The 13,944-nt window shown below is 33.0% G+C and overlaps 2 protein-coding genes across 6 annotated transcripts; both read right to left on the reverse strand.

Annotated features, from left to right (window-relative positions):
* Positions 1–216: 216 nt before the first annotated feature.
* On the reverse strand, positions 217–6,603 carry LOC111986351 (uncharacterized). Of its 5 annotated transcripts, none has more exons than XR_010628642.1 (7): positions 6,422–6,603; positions 5,168–6,306; positions 2,978–3,057; positions 1,942–2,206; positions 1,538–1,834; positions 1,327–1,435; positions 217–589 (listed from the first exon to the last, which is right to left on the reverse strand). XR_010628642.1 is itself a non-coding variant. In XM_024017979.2 (7 exons), the coding sequence occupies exons 3-6, from the start codon at positions 5,922–5,924 to the stop codon at positions 1,566–1,568; spliced, it is 1,371 nt and encodes a 456-aa protein (XP_023873747.1). In that variant the 5' UTR covers positions 5,925–5,940; positions 6,266–6,306; positions 6,422–6,603; the 3' UTR covers positions 1,061–1,435; positions 1,538–1,565. The 5 variants fall into 5 exon arrangements, 3 of the variants coding, with proteins under 3 accessions (XP_023873747.1, XP_065628520.1, XP_065628521.1); XR_010628641.1 differs by lacking the exon at positions 217–589 and adding an exon at positions 1,061–1,202; XM_024017979.2 differs by lacking the exon at positions 217–589 and having other exon boundaries at positions 1,061–1,435; positions 5,168–5,940; positions 6,266–6,306.
* Positions 6,604–8,654: 2,051 nt separating this feature from the next.
* LOC112016583 (F-box protein At1g61340) lies at positions 8,655–9,677 on the reverse strand. Its single transcript, XM_065772477.1, has 2 exons — positions 9,242–9,677; positions 8,655–9,172 (listed from the first exon to the last, which is right to left on the reverse strand). Exons 1-2 carry the CDS (start codon positions 9,485–9,487, stop codon positions 8,996–8,998), a joined length of 423 nt encoding a protein of 140 aa, XP_065628549.1. The 5' UTR covers positions 9,488–9,677; the 3' UTR covers positions 8,655–8,995.
* Positions 9,678–13,944: the final 4,267 nt, after the last annotated feature.

Genomic DNA, 13,944 nt, shown 5'->3' on the forward strand with positions numbered 1-13,944 from the left:
AAATATTTATTTTTCGAAAAATATTTTACACGAACCAAACACAGCCTTAAGCTACAAGATTCTTAGTCCAAACCCCTCATTTAAGTCTCCCAACTTAGGCAAACTTGGAGTGGGAGAGGAGGGCATAGGTTCCACTTTTATATATAAAATATGTCAAGTTTGCCCTAATGATGTCAACTGGTATCTATCTTTAATTTGAATAGAAGAGAGATATAATTGTTAATTTATATTATGATATATTATCAATTAGCTTCTTCCCATTCTAATTTTTAAGACATTTAAACAAATGGGAGGGATATACCTCTTTCCCTACTTATTAGTAAAAAGTCTAAATAAGGGGAAGAGATAATCATTCCCCTCCCATTTGCTTTACTTCACTTTCACATCATACCCTCTACTTCTTTCTCCAAATTTCCAAACACACCAAACACAGTGTTAGTGGAAATAGGAGTGGAAACTTCTAACAACAAGCTACATGTCCAATAGAACCTTGCAAATATTGCGCTGCTTCTTATTCACAAAAATTGCTAGTTTAGAGAACATTCCATCCGAAGAAGCAAGAAACTAAGGCCCCCACGTAGATTCAATCCTGCAGCCACAATATAAATAACAAGTATTTTGCTTTTGTTTTGTTTCTTATGGCAATATGGGTTAAATACAATGGATTTTGCAGATAAAAATGATATTAAAATACAAAGCAGCCCATACTTTCGAATGATAAAAATCAGTCAAAATTTTCAAAACTCAACTGTGACATTTGGCTAAAATGAACTATTCCTCTCACCTCTCAAAGTCTCAGACAGCTAAACATAACATGACGTCTACCCTCATAATGTTACAAGCCATGCAACGATCAAAAAATGTCATAAGAAAAATTTACTCTATTATAATGCAACTTAATGTAATTTCTCCATTTTAGTTAATCCAAGACCAAATTTCAACAAAATGAAAGTAACAGCTTAAGTAGGCAATTTTTATTTTGACAAAGTTAAGAGGTTTGGACAACAGACATTGTATAGTCTATCCTAATCTTAGTTTCACCAAAAGAGTAAAACACAGCTTGGGCAGTGATAATGAGGCTGTTGATAACAGACGGTCTTTTTTTTTAAAGAACTTATATACGAAAGGGTTGATCTAAAGTAAATCCAATTGAAGCAGTATATATACTTAATATGATATCAGAATTCAGCTCTCAATGTGTTCTGCAAAAAAGGAAAGCAATAAAAAAGAAATGCTGTACATGTTAAGAGCTTTCCAAAGATGAAAGAAACTGTTAACTAATTGCATAAAAAAATCAGAAAAAATGAATAATAAAAAAAAAATGACCTGCAACTAGCAACTAATTTGCAGGACACATTAGATGATTTTATTGAAAATGGACTATCCACATTATGTCTCTCCTACGTATAGGTTATATGTGACCAGCCTCTGCAACCTAAAGAAAGAACAAAGAGAAAACGAAAAATTAAACATTTAAACAGCAACAGGAAGAGTATGTAACTCAAAAGAAAATGAGTGAGTAATAAAAGACACATACACAATGATTATAGACACATTTTTTCCCTTCAAATCCGAAGGTAACCTCCTCTATCTTGAACAGCTCCATTTTGTCTGGTTCTCTTGAGGAATGACTTCCTGTTGAGAGACCAGCTTCTGCCCACAGCCCTAATCCGTTGCCAGGCAGCTACACGGGAATAAAGAGCAGGAAAACAGAAGCACAACAGCACCAAAAGTAGCATTGCCAAACAAAGCAACATGACATTACGAAAACCATCTCTTAACTCCGGGGCATTTTGCCCCGTCCATGGAACTCCTCCCACATTCATGCCAAACACTGTAATAGATAATTGCTGTCAATCCTCCTCGCTTTCACAAAAATCATAAAAGAGTGCACTGGAAAATTCTTCTTAAAAATGAAAGGTTATATCAAGAAGTGTTTACCTCCGGTAATGATGGACAAAGGAAGGAATATTATTGAAAGGAATGAGAGATAATATAGCTTCCTGTTTATTTGCTCGGCCTGCCAGCTATCAAGGCCAGCTTGGATTGCTGTGACACGATTTGCAATAAACCCTACATTATCTTTCAGCCTCCTTAACCGCCCTATCAACTCTTCAAGGAAGTTAATGTCTTCGCTAGCAAACCAATGTTTTGAAGAACATTTTTCTTTCACTCGTGGAAATACTTGCTCCCCATGCGCTATCACCTGAGTTCAATTAAAGTACAAACCAGAATAAGGTCTAGTTAATAAAGCTTTCAAGTATATCATTAGATCAAAACCCAAGTCAAATAGTGGTAATAATACTAGCCAATGACATTCCTATGGAAGATCAAGAAAGCATGGACAAGAAAGATTCAATTATAGAAAGATTGTCCATATGTTTATTAGTGGAATGTTTTACTTGGCCTCACAACTCTTATGGTCAATTACATATGATATGTTGTGATTTAATGAACTTGGCTCTGTGGGAAGGAGCTAAAGACCCAGAGAGAGTTGGACTCCATTTATTTGAAGCAACTTCCATAGCCATCTGATTTCAGGCCTTTTCTTCATCAAAACCTAAGTCAAATAGTGGTAATAGTTCTAGCCAATAACATTCGTATGGAAGGTCAAGAAAGATAAAATTATAGACAAGATTGTCCATATATTTATTGGTGCAACGTTTTACTTGGCCTCACAACCCTAACGGCCAATTACATAACTGATATATTGTAATTTAATGAACTTGGCTCTGTGGGAAGGAGCTAAAGATCCCAGAGAGAGTTGGACTCCATTTATTTGAAGCAACTTCCATAGCCATCTGATTTCGGGCCTTTTCTTTTAAGGGTATACTTCTTATCACAGACTTAAAAATTTGAAATTGTTAACTCAGATAAAAGTTAACTGGGTAAGTAACCACTTTGAGTTACTGATAACTATTATCCCTTTCCTTCTGTTTTTGGACATTATAGAAACTAAATGGGTCTCAGAAATTACCTGCAAAAGGCGCTGCAAATCAAGATGCATTTTGGGGAATCTTCTATCATCTAGCATTTGCTTCTTTAAAGCAAACCCACCTGCAATGAAGCAGAAAAATCATTCCTTCATTTCAACCCTTTTTTTAATAGGTAAATTTTGACCCAATAGTAAACCAAGCCAATCAACACAGAAAGTGGGAGCTGCCTAAGCACAAAAGGAAGTTAGAAAGAGATGGAGGAATTTCAAAAAGGATTGATATCCACTTCCTTTTTCAATTAAATGGAGCATGTATCCTCAACAGAGAACAGATCTTTCAGATGAAAATCTTGCTACTGGCTCACACCAAAGCTTTCTCAACAGTATCACTATAGGCCATAGTAGATCAATTGGCATATTCAAGTCAACCAGTGGGAACATGAACGCCCATGCTGAGTATTACAGTGGTTCTTTATTGACCTAAAGAAACAGCTGTGTATATCACCATTTTGTTGCATGAAGTTTTGTTAACCTGTGTGGCCATTTTACTTATTAAATGTTAATTGACTAATAATTTTAAGTAATATTCCAAAACTGTTTAACAGTTTTCCACACTGCAAAAGAACAAAAATAGATATTCTTCATACATGTCATGTTTTGATTTTGGATACCGATTCAAAGACATTTGCGTTATGATTAATTTACAACATATCATGAAGCTCCTTATGAAATAAAATGTTACACAGACTTGGACTTGGCCCTCATCCTTTCATGCATCACTAAGGCTTTGACACACCCATAACATGGACTCAAATGGATCGTCTTACACAATGTTCTTTTTTTCCCCCCAATAATTTTCATGTCTTGACTATTGGAGATGGGAAAGTACACTTCCAATACAAGTGCAGATCCTTCTTCCAATGTTTCCAACATCCTGATTTAAGATGTTAAGAACTTTTAGAACTTTCAAGGGCGCCCCCAAAGAAACAAGGCAGAATTTATTTCATCGACCTATGCAGTTGCAAACCATTTCTTTTATCAAGTAGTATAATAATCTATAATTCAAATATTTGTTTCCCTCAGATACTTGGTCCAGTTTTCATGTAACTAGTCCAATTTATTTTTAATTATAAGAAGCAAATAGAATTAAGATTTTATCCATTTTGCTCTCTTTGCCAACAGTGAAGGATCATACCCCCCCACCCCCCCCCCCCCCCCTTTTTTTCAAAAGAGAAAAAAGAAAAAAGTGAACAACAAAAGAGAAGGGTCCTTTTCTCATGTATTAACATGAGCTTGATGGGAACTAACCTGCATTTCAATAACATGTTCTCAAGTACGTACTTTTTACACAAAAAGAAGTTCTCAAAGTGCAACTCATGCACAAATATATTACATCAACCTTTTCCCGACCAGTTTCTCTACATATTCTAGTACCAATAATAAGGTGTGCATGAATGACATTGGACAAACTCATCATGTTCTTTTAAATTACGAAATTTCTTTCTGGATCTTAAATAATTAATAAAATGAATACATTCACTGTTGAGGAAGATTTGCTAAAATAAAGTTGAAGGTATAAGCAAAATGAAGGCCTAAATAAAAATTGGGTTTGTAGTGTGCGTTTGGGTCTTGATTATAAGCTAGTTTGTTGCCTTTTTTTCCCTATTATTTGTGGGTCCCATGTGAGTTCTTTACTTATTTTATTTACTTTTCGCTTTTATCTACAGTACTTTTAGCAAAAAGCTAAATAAGTTATTCCCAAATAGAATCCAATGTAATGAGAAAAGACAATCACCATTCATTAATAACATTCTACGATCCTATTACAGTAAAATGACAAAAAATGCTTTGTGAAGCTAACCCCAAGTAGTTGGGCATCACAGATTTAATGAGCTAAGATTTATATTCACCATGGTCTTGTTTTTATACTGGCTTAAGGCATGCACACGCTTAGGAGTTTAGAGGTTACAAGACCTTTTAAACTTTCCTTGCTGAGCTCAGAGCTATTTCAGCATAATTGAGTCCTTAGCAGTTACAGAGCTAACCACATGATCATGAAAAGTGATACATGAACCCAAAAAATTGATGTTACTGTGAATTATAACCAGATTAGGATATAAAAATTAATAAGAAGTTTCTTCCACAAGCAAATTGATAAGTAGACTAACAGTAATTAGGATACAATACATAAGGAAGACTCAATTATGCAACTAGAATTGAATTAGATTTTACCTTTATCCAATTGAAGCTCCACAGAGTCCAGATCCATCTCGAGTTTAGTCAGAACATCTTGAAGGTGATCAACATGTGTGTCAACAATGTGAACAACAAGATTAGAGACTGATTTTGGCACAGGATTATCAGCTTCCTCAGAGTGATTCATTGTCAACAAGAACTCAAGAACATGCTCTCTGATAACAATCCCAGCTCCTTCCTTCTGTTCACTGCCAGGAGAAGAAGGACTCTCCACCCTGGGAATCTCTGAGAGAAGAGACTGACCAATCTGCGAGAAGCCCAATCTAGGAACACGGCCCAAAGAAACTGTAATCACTGAATTCTCAGTAACTCTTGCAGCAATTCTAAATGTAAACTCACTAGAGGGAGGACCAGGTGAATTAACTCTAAAAACAAGAGCCCCATCCACATGTCCACAAAAGGGTCCATTGCTGACAAGTGAAAGAATGTCTTGTAGTTTCAAAGGTGGACAAAGAACACTAATGAGGTATTGTGCAGATTGTGCAAGTTTCTCATTTCCTTTTGGGAGTTCCACATGGTACCAACAAAACTCATTGCCTCTACCTTCTTCAAGATCCCATTCCTTATTATAGAAGTTCCCACATCCATCAAATATATAAGCTTTCTGTCTCACCATACCCTGATACTGGGTTCGGTAGACATGGCGCTCCCTGAGAGGAGTGTCTCCCAAGGGTTGCCTCTCCATTTCATCTGCCTCTAAGTCATTGATTGGTTCTTCACGAGCTAGGTCCATTATCTTATTCAGATATCTTCAAATAATCAAAATCCAATGACAACAATAAAGTCAATCAACTCAACCCAAACCAGAAAATTCCAATTCAAACTGAAGATTCAGATCATTCAAATAGTCAAAAGACTCAAAACCCTGCACTTTACAATAAAATGCAAGAATTCAACCTCAAAGCATTGTGTTATCTTATCCTTTGAGACCCAACTCAGTAATATTCACATAGATTATGATATCAAAATAGAATCTACCTGCCTCAAAACAAGGCTCACCCAACACTTTAGATCCAAAAAGAACTCAAATCCAGACTTTCTCAACAAATTTGCAACAAACCCACTTGACCTTACCTTTAAACCACCAAGATTCCAAATTCAAAATCAATCAAAACCTGAAAAACCCACCAAAGTTACAATCCTTCATACCCAACTCAACCCCAAGAAATCCAATTCCAACATGAAAATCGTCAATAATACGTTAACTAACAAAAATTGATAAAGACGTACCTCGTTGAAAAGTCAAAAATAAAATTCCAAATTGCCTCCAATTCCAACAGACATTAATTTGAGTTCTCACAAATCGAATATGTCGTAAATGAGACAATTTGAAGAAACGTTTTGCATGGGTCCTCAGTTTCTCCGAAACTTCCTTTAATCACCAACTTGGTGTTTTTTTTTTTTTAAAAGAATATGTACACCGCCAGGAACCAATCACTTATTTAAAATTGCCGTTAAATTTTATTTTGCTATTAATTTGTGGTGTTATGCAATTTATTTTTATCTTTATCTCTTTTCACACTTCATTTTGTTGGTTGAGATTTTTTTTTTTTTTAAGAAAAAAAAGATTTGTACTTGGTAGGAAATTATTTATTTACGCAAAAAGGGGATATATCGTGGAGAGAAAAGCTTGTGTCAACCTTTTTCTTTTTCTATAATCTTATTACTATTTATTAAAGAAAATCTCGTGACAATTTTCAACTTTTTATTTTTTTGTTTTTTGTTTTTTGTTTTGGGCAACTTTTTAAGCTTTTTCAATTATTTGGAAGTTCATTATGTCAAGGATAACCCAAATTATCTCAATTCTTGCTTTGAATTTATAAAATATATAAAAAGAAATTAAATAAATTATGTAACAATTAAACTTTTCATTTTTTTTTTTGAGAAGATAAACTTTTCATTAGTATTACAATATTCTCATCATTTGTGCAGTTTGCTAAACGTTGATTGATTAATTATGATTAGCCGTACTCATCATTTAAATATTATTGTAATGATTTTGTTAACAAACAAATAACAACTTCCTTTTGGTAAGCAACATGTGGTTGTGGTTGTGAGAGGTTGGGTGTTGGATCTCACTAGAGTGTGAGTTACTTTTAGTGCGATAATGTTGTCGACCAAACGTGCAAGTACTTTTAGTACAAGATAGTATCTAATGTCTTGAATACATACAATATCACACTTATAATGTGGGTTTTAGAGATGGGTGGAGTCTCAATATTATAGTTGTGATATTTTGGCCCCCAAAAAAAAAAAAGGTGTGATACAGCATATTTATATATTTTTTTAGAAAAACTATAGTTCTATATTTCTATTTATAATGTATCTAGTCAATTTATCAAGAATCGTAATATACTATTAACACGTAATTGGATTTTTAACTTTTTGTATTATTTATTTCAATAATATTAATATATAATCTAATGATATTACTCCCATGTGATGCACTACATAATTGAAAAATATATATGTAAATAAATCAAAACTATATTAATATTTTTTATTTATTTGAAAGAACTATATTTCTATTTATAATGTATCTAGTCAACTTATCGAGAGTCGTAAAATGCTATTAACACGTAATTGGATTTTGGGTAAATTGTAAATTATGTCCCTAAAATTTGGGAGTATGTAGATTTTACATTCTGAAATTTCAGAATTTGAAATTTACCTCTTGAAATTTAGAGGTGTTTGGATTTTACACACTTTAAAATTTAGATTTTACCCTCCTAAAGTTTGGGAGTGTTTGGATTTTACACCCCTAAATTCTGAAACTTTAATGTATAAAATTTAAACAACCCCAAACTTTAATGTGGCGTTTGGTACAAGAAAATCCACATTACTCCTGGCATTTAGATTCAGATTCATAAGAATGTGATTCTTTGCAATCTCGATGCCTAAGAATGTAGTTATTCCTATGTTTGGTTTCATTGGGAATCTCGTAAGATTCCTAGGAATGTGAGATGATAATGTTTGGTTTATTCTTAGAAATCTTAAATAAATTATTTAATTTTCTCATTCTATCCTTAGATTTGAATGTGAACTACCAAATCCTTAAAAAAAAAAATAATAATCTTCCTCTAAATAAATAATGAAAAACAAAATATAAACTACAACAAATTCATTAAAACTGCAGTCTAACATTTTAAAATGACAAGTCTAATACAAAAATAATTATTTAAATTCTCAAATGCTTTTTTCTTAATAATAATTTTTAAAAGAGCTTAATCCATAACAAAACAACCTAACAACGTTTAGGTCTATAAGATAAGAGAAAATATATTGATGATTTATTTTATATTTTATCTTAATTGCTTAAATGATAAGGAAAAAAATGTTAAAATTGTCAATTTATAAAAAAAAAAAACAATTTCCTTTAAGTTTGGGAATCTGGATATCCACTTATTTTAAAAGAAATCAACATTCCTACTAAGAGGGGTTTAAAAGGGAAATCCAGATTCTCCATGGCAACTGATTCCTTACCGTGATTTGTAACCAAACATGGGAATCTTTAAACATTCATGAGAATCCTAAAACATTACCTTGTACCAAACACCACATAAGGGTGCAATTTGCAATTTATCATTGAATTTTAACTTTTTTGTATTATTTATTTAGGAGAATTATAGTAAATCTACCTGTGATTTGACCCGTTTTCACTTTACCAACACATAGTTTAAAATTTAACACTTTACCTACCTGTGTTTAGCTCCGTTTGGTCTCTGTTACTCACGTTTGGCTTTTTCGTTAAAAGAAAATAAACATTTTTTACTACCAAAACATAACATACCATAAATCAAAAAGTTATGGTTTGAATTTTTTGAAAGAGCTTGGGTTATGGGGTTTTGAAAGAGCTTCTCTAATCGATTTTGAAACGTGGAATAACTGCTTGAAATCCTTATGATTCACACCGCACAAAACCCTAATCTGCTTAGCAAAAAAAAAACTAGAAATGTCAATTTTCAATTCCAATTTCACTAACAAAAACAGTTTCAATCCGATTCAGAAACAGAATCAAAAGCTTTGAGATTGAGGAAATTTGGTACTAACCAAAATATCTTGAGGCAAGGCTTCAAGAAAAGACCTTTCAGAATCCAAACCCAATCTCTTGCCACACATTTTCTTCGACAGCGTTTTGGGAGCCGAATCGATCGCCAAACCCTGGAAATGATTTGAAATCAAAATCCTTTTCCTCCCAAATGCCCTTGCATACCTCACATACCCTAAGCCTAGCTCCTCATCGCTGACCACACACTTCGATTTCAAAGAACTACCGCATCTCTTTCCCAACGCCATATTTTTCAAAAAGAAAAGTGTTTCAAAAAAACAAATCTATTTTTGAAAGCAAATTTTAAAAATAAAACAAAATGAACTCTTAAACTCTTAAACTCTTTTGGATAAATGTTTCTTTTTCTATTGCTGTGAAATAAATGGAAACTTAGAATAGTCTTTCTTCAACTACGAAGTTGCTTTTAAAAAATTGTCGTGTCCCTTTCTATGACTCACTTATATATAAAGGAGGAGGATAAGAAGATAGTGTTTTATTTGCTTTTTGAATTTTTAATTTTTTGAGACAGTGCTTCTTGAATTTTAGCATGAAAGATGAGAGAAATATTTTCTTTTACTGTGTTACAGAGACATTTTGTGCATTATAGGAGTTCTTGTGCATTATTATAGTGTTTTCACGCTTTTTCATTCCTAGTCAACAAAAGAAACAGTCTTAATTTTGATTTCCACTCTGTAGTTGGTCCCAATGTAGACATTTTTTAATGGTTCATCATAAACAATCCTATCTTTGTATTTTTTTCAAAGAAATTTCAGCAAAGGACTAGTAGTTTGCATAGAGACACAAAACCCCACAACCCAAGCTCTTTCAAAAAATTCAAACCCTAACTTTTTTGATTCGTGTTATGTTATGGTTTGGTGGTAAAAGTTATTTTTTAACAAAAAAGCTAAAGGCGGGTAACATAGACCAAATTGAGCTAAATATAGGTGGGCAAAGTGTTAAGTTTTAAACCACGGGTAGGCAAAGTGAAAATGGGCCAAATCACTGATGGGTTTAATGTAATTTCCCCTATTTATTTTGATAATATATAATCTACTAATATTATTCTCATGCATATGTCATGCACGGCGTAATTTAAAAAAAAAAATGTAAATAAATCAAAACTATATTAATATGCATATAGAGTAAGCATACGACCGTAAAACTCAAAGAAACTCATGTTATCCAAATAATTTACAAATGAATAGAACTAAACATGTAGTTTTCCTGCTAAAAGTAATGCCGCATACATTACAAAAGACATAAAGATTTTTTTTTTTGGTAAACGAAAAATAGGGATTAGCTAGGTTATGCCAGCCTCAGGGTAGAACGCTCGGGTTAAAGCCCATCCTTTTTGGACGCAACCAACCCTTATGGATGCCCACCAAGGGACTCCTATTGGCAACGAGACTCGAATTTAGGTGGATTAGACGTAAAGATTGTTTTGTTTATATACATCTCCTTAAATATTAAAGTTAGCGAAATAAATGTTGGCTCTTGGTGCCATATATAAATATAAAATACTTGAAAAAAACCTAAAAGAAAGCTATTCAATCCTATCAACACAAATGAAAGATTCATATCTAATATATATTAATTTATTTTATTAAAATTGTATACCCAAACATAAAAACAGTCATAAAACACTCAAAACACAAATCCCAATTTTTTTATTGCTTTAAGTCTACAGCCCATGTTCTTACTAAAATAATAATGAGGAAATTGCACTTTACCCACTTGTGGTTTGGCCGGTTTTAACTAAGTCTCCTGCAGTTTAAAAAATGTCACTTAACCCATCTGAGGTGCCCTTCGTTAGACATCTGTAACCCACCTCTCCCTTTTCACCGTTATAAATAGGGATAAATGTGTCTTTTTATTATATTTTATGTCTCTCTCCTCTTTTCTCTCCTTCTTCTTCCCATAAAACATAAAAGAAAAATATCAAAAAGCAAGTCAAGATAAAATTTGTTTCATCATTTTTCATATACATAATTAGCGTAAAGTTTTACAAAAGAGGGTAGACAAAGCAATTTTTCAAAACATAAAGTAATTTTACAAATTTGAGTTAATAATCTCCATTACAAAATGGGGTGCTCATTTTCTGGGTTGAATGAGCTAACATAAAAACCCAGAAATGTATATGGAATGATGCGTTCAATGTTCTTACCCAATGCCCACTGCAATTGCCAAACATACTTTTACGATGACAAGAAAACCAATAGACCTACAGTCACAAACAAAGCCACAAATCCATGTGAACATGTACCCATAGATTCGCTAGCCTTCCACTACTAAATCCAAAAATTGACTACTTAATTCTTCATAGAACAATCACAAAATAAAATTAATTAAATACAAAAATTAAGGATAAATGGTATCCACCAATTTGCTGGATTCTATCTTTACCCTAGGCTTTCTCTCTCTAAAACTCTAACCCTCTCTCTTTTGCTGGGTTCTTTAAAAAGAAAACCCAGATTTGCGAGTAAAAAAAAAATGCAAAAAAAAAATCCAACAATCTAGCAAATCCAACACCACAGCCAACTCATTGAACCATCAAATCATAACCTCACCAAATTACCCCCTCCAACACCACCACCACTGTTAGCCACCGCCCAAAACCCTAGACCAGGAAGCAAAAACAAAGAAACAAGAAAAACGAAATTGTGAGATCAGCTGAGCAGCAGAGCAACCTAATTGTCTAAATCTGTTGAGATCAAAGCAGTGGAGAGCGGTGTATCGATGGATTCAAATTTTCTGGGGTTAATGGATTTATGAGTTTGAATTTTCTGGGTTGGTTTAAATTTCCTTATGGTTGGTGGGTTCAAATTTTTTGGGTTTAATGGATTTGTGGGTTAATGGATTTGCAAGTGTAATGGATTTCTAGGTTGGTTTAGTTTTTCCTACTATGAGTTTTTTGGATTTGGCAAATTTGTTCTATCTATGGCTTCAAAAGAAGATGTAGAATCTTCTGGGTTCCTTCCAATAAAAAAAAAAAAAGGGTTCCTTTTTGTTTCCCCTTGCTATCCAGGTTTGTAACCTAAATTGATTTTTTTTTTCTTTTACAGCAAGATTTGATGTATATTGTTGGTAGTATATACATCAAGAGGGAACCAATTATTGTGTTGATTGAACAAGATTTGAGTCACAAAATGGGATTTGGGTTTGAAGATTTGATTTCTAAGATGGTGAGAGAGAAGTCGTTCTTCAATATGTTGCTTCTAATTCTGTTTCTATTGTGGCTTATATAGTAAAGGGGACTTTTTAATGGAAAAGACAGATGTCGGTGACGGGTGTCTAACGGAGGTCACCTCAAGTCGGTTAAGTGATACCTTTTAAACCACAGGTGGGCACTGTTAAAACGGGTCAGGCCACAAGTAGGTAAAGTGCAATTTTCCTAATAATAATTGTCAATGACTTAATTCTTAGAAAAATAGCTAAAACCGACTGAACAATAAATGTGATTGATGGCTTCAATCACCTTATAAATAATTGTTTGAATTGTCTCTTTGTGATGGAAAATACTCAGATACCCCTAAAGTATAGCGAAATGGTAATCTCTCCTATCACATTCATGGTGGTCCCACCATAAATGTGAGGGGAAGGAGCACCATTCACTGTACTTTAGGAGCATCTAAGAATTACTTCTTTGTAATTAGTGACATATTAGTTTATAAGTTCAACGTAGTAAAATTTGTAGTAATAGCACTACTCTTTGTAGTAAAATTTTTAGTACTTTTATCATTTTTCTTACTTTTGATGACATGTTAGTGTGTAAGATCTATGTAGTAAAATTTGAAATATACCTAATATCAATCTTAAATTTTTTTAGTTAAAGATTAAATCAAATTTGACCAGAGTTAAAAGGTCATATTACACAGAGATTATTTTATTTATCTCAAAATATGGTATTGTAGGGACTCAATTTGAATTGAGTGCTAGGTTTTCAGCCCAACAAGCCCAAACAATACATTTATAGAGAGTGGGCTGACAGGCTTAGGTGCTGGCCGTTGATCACCATGCCCAAACTTATCTCAAAAAATGGCTAAGTGTTTTCTTACAAATGGGGGAATGCTCCTCGGACTGTGGCCGAGGAGGCCTCCCTTCTTCCCCCCTCTTTCTTGGCTTTACTAGCTCTTCTTTTATAGTTTTCATCTTCCTATCTCTTGCTTCCATCTGTTGATTGCCTATTCGCCTTTCTTCTGGTCGTCCATCCCATCAGAGGCCTTATTGGTACTCAAGTGCTTCAAATGCAATGTTTTAACTCCTTAAAATGCCCATTTCATTTTCAATTTTTTCACTTCAAAATTAAATTTTTTGGTCATAGGACTTAAGATTATTAACGAGTAATTATTCATACTCTTATTATAATATTAGGTCATACTATTTTTTTTTTTTTTTTAATTTCCTTATATATAGAACTAGAACTATGTCATACCCATAAAAATAGTTTACACTCGCATTAATTTTGTTTTTTTGATAAACAGCTATTAGACGAGACTTATTATTATAATTATAATTTTTTTTAAAAAGAATGATAAGACTATCTATCCCCTGCCAAACTTGAGAAAAAATTATGTTAAATATTGTATTATCTTCTCAAAAAAAAATTATTGTATTGTAATTTATAGTTCTGCAGTTTAAAATATTATATTTTGGTGAAACTTATCTACACCATTATAATTTTTTTTTTTTTTTTTTTTTTTTTTTT

Source organism: Quercus suber, unplaced genomic scaffold, assembly GCF_002906115.3.
Source record: "Quercus suber isolate HL8 unplaced genomic scaffold, Cork oak 2.0 scaffold_59, whole genome shotgun sequence".
Lineage (NCBI taxonomy): Eukaryota > Viridiplantae > Streptophyta > Magnoliopsida > Fagales > Fagaceae > Quercus > Quercus suber.

What these genes read in the sequence shown, in the direction of transcription:
- LOC111986351 (XM_024017979.2), bottom strand. Translation starts at nt 5,924, where the DNA reads ATGGACCTAGCTCGTGAAGAACCAATCAATGACTTAGAGGCAGATGAA. An exon ending in GGAGCTTCAATTGGATAAAG is followed by an intron (nt 3,058 to 5,167) that starts GTAAAATCTAAT and finishes GCTTCATTGCAG; the next exon opens with GTGGGTTTGCTTTAAAGAAG. An exon ending in ATTTGCAGCGCCTTTTGCAG is followed by an intron (nt 2,207 to 2,977) that starts GTAATTTCTGAG and finishes AATTGAACTCAG; the next exon opens with GTGATAGCGCATGGGGAGCA.
- LOC112016583 (XM_065772477.1), bottom strand. Translation starts at nt 9,487, where the DNA reads ATGGCGTTGGGAAAGAGATGCGGTAGTTCTTTGAAATCGAAGTGTGTG. An exon ending in CCTTGCCTCAAGATATTTTG is followed by an intron (nt 9,173 to 9,241) that starts GTTAGTACCAAA and finishes AAACTGTTTTTG; the next exon opens with TTAGTGAAATTGGAATTGAA.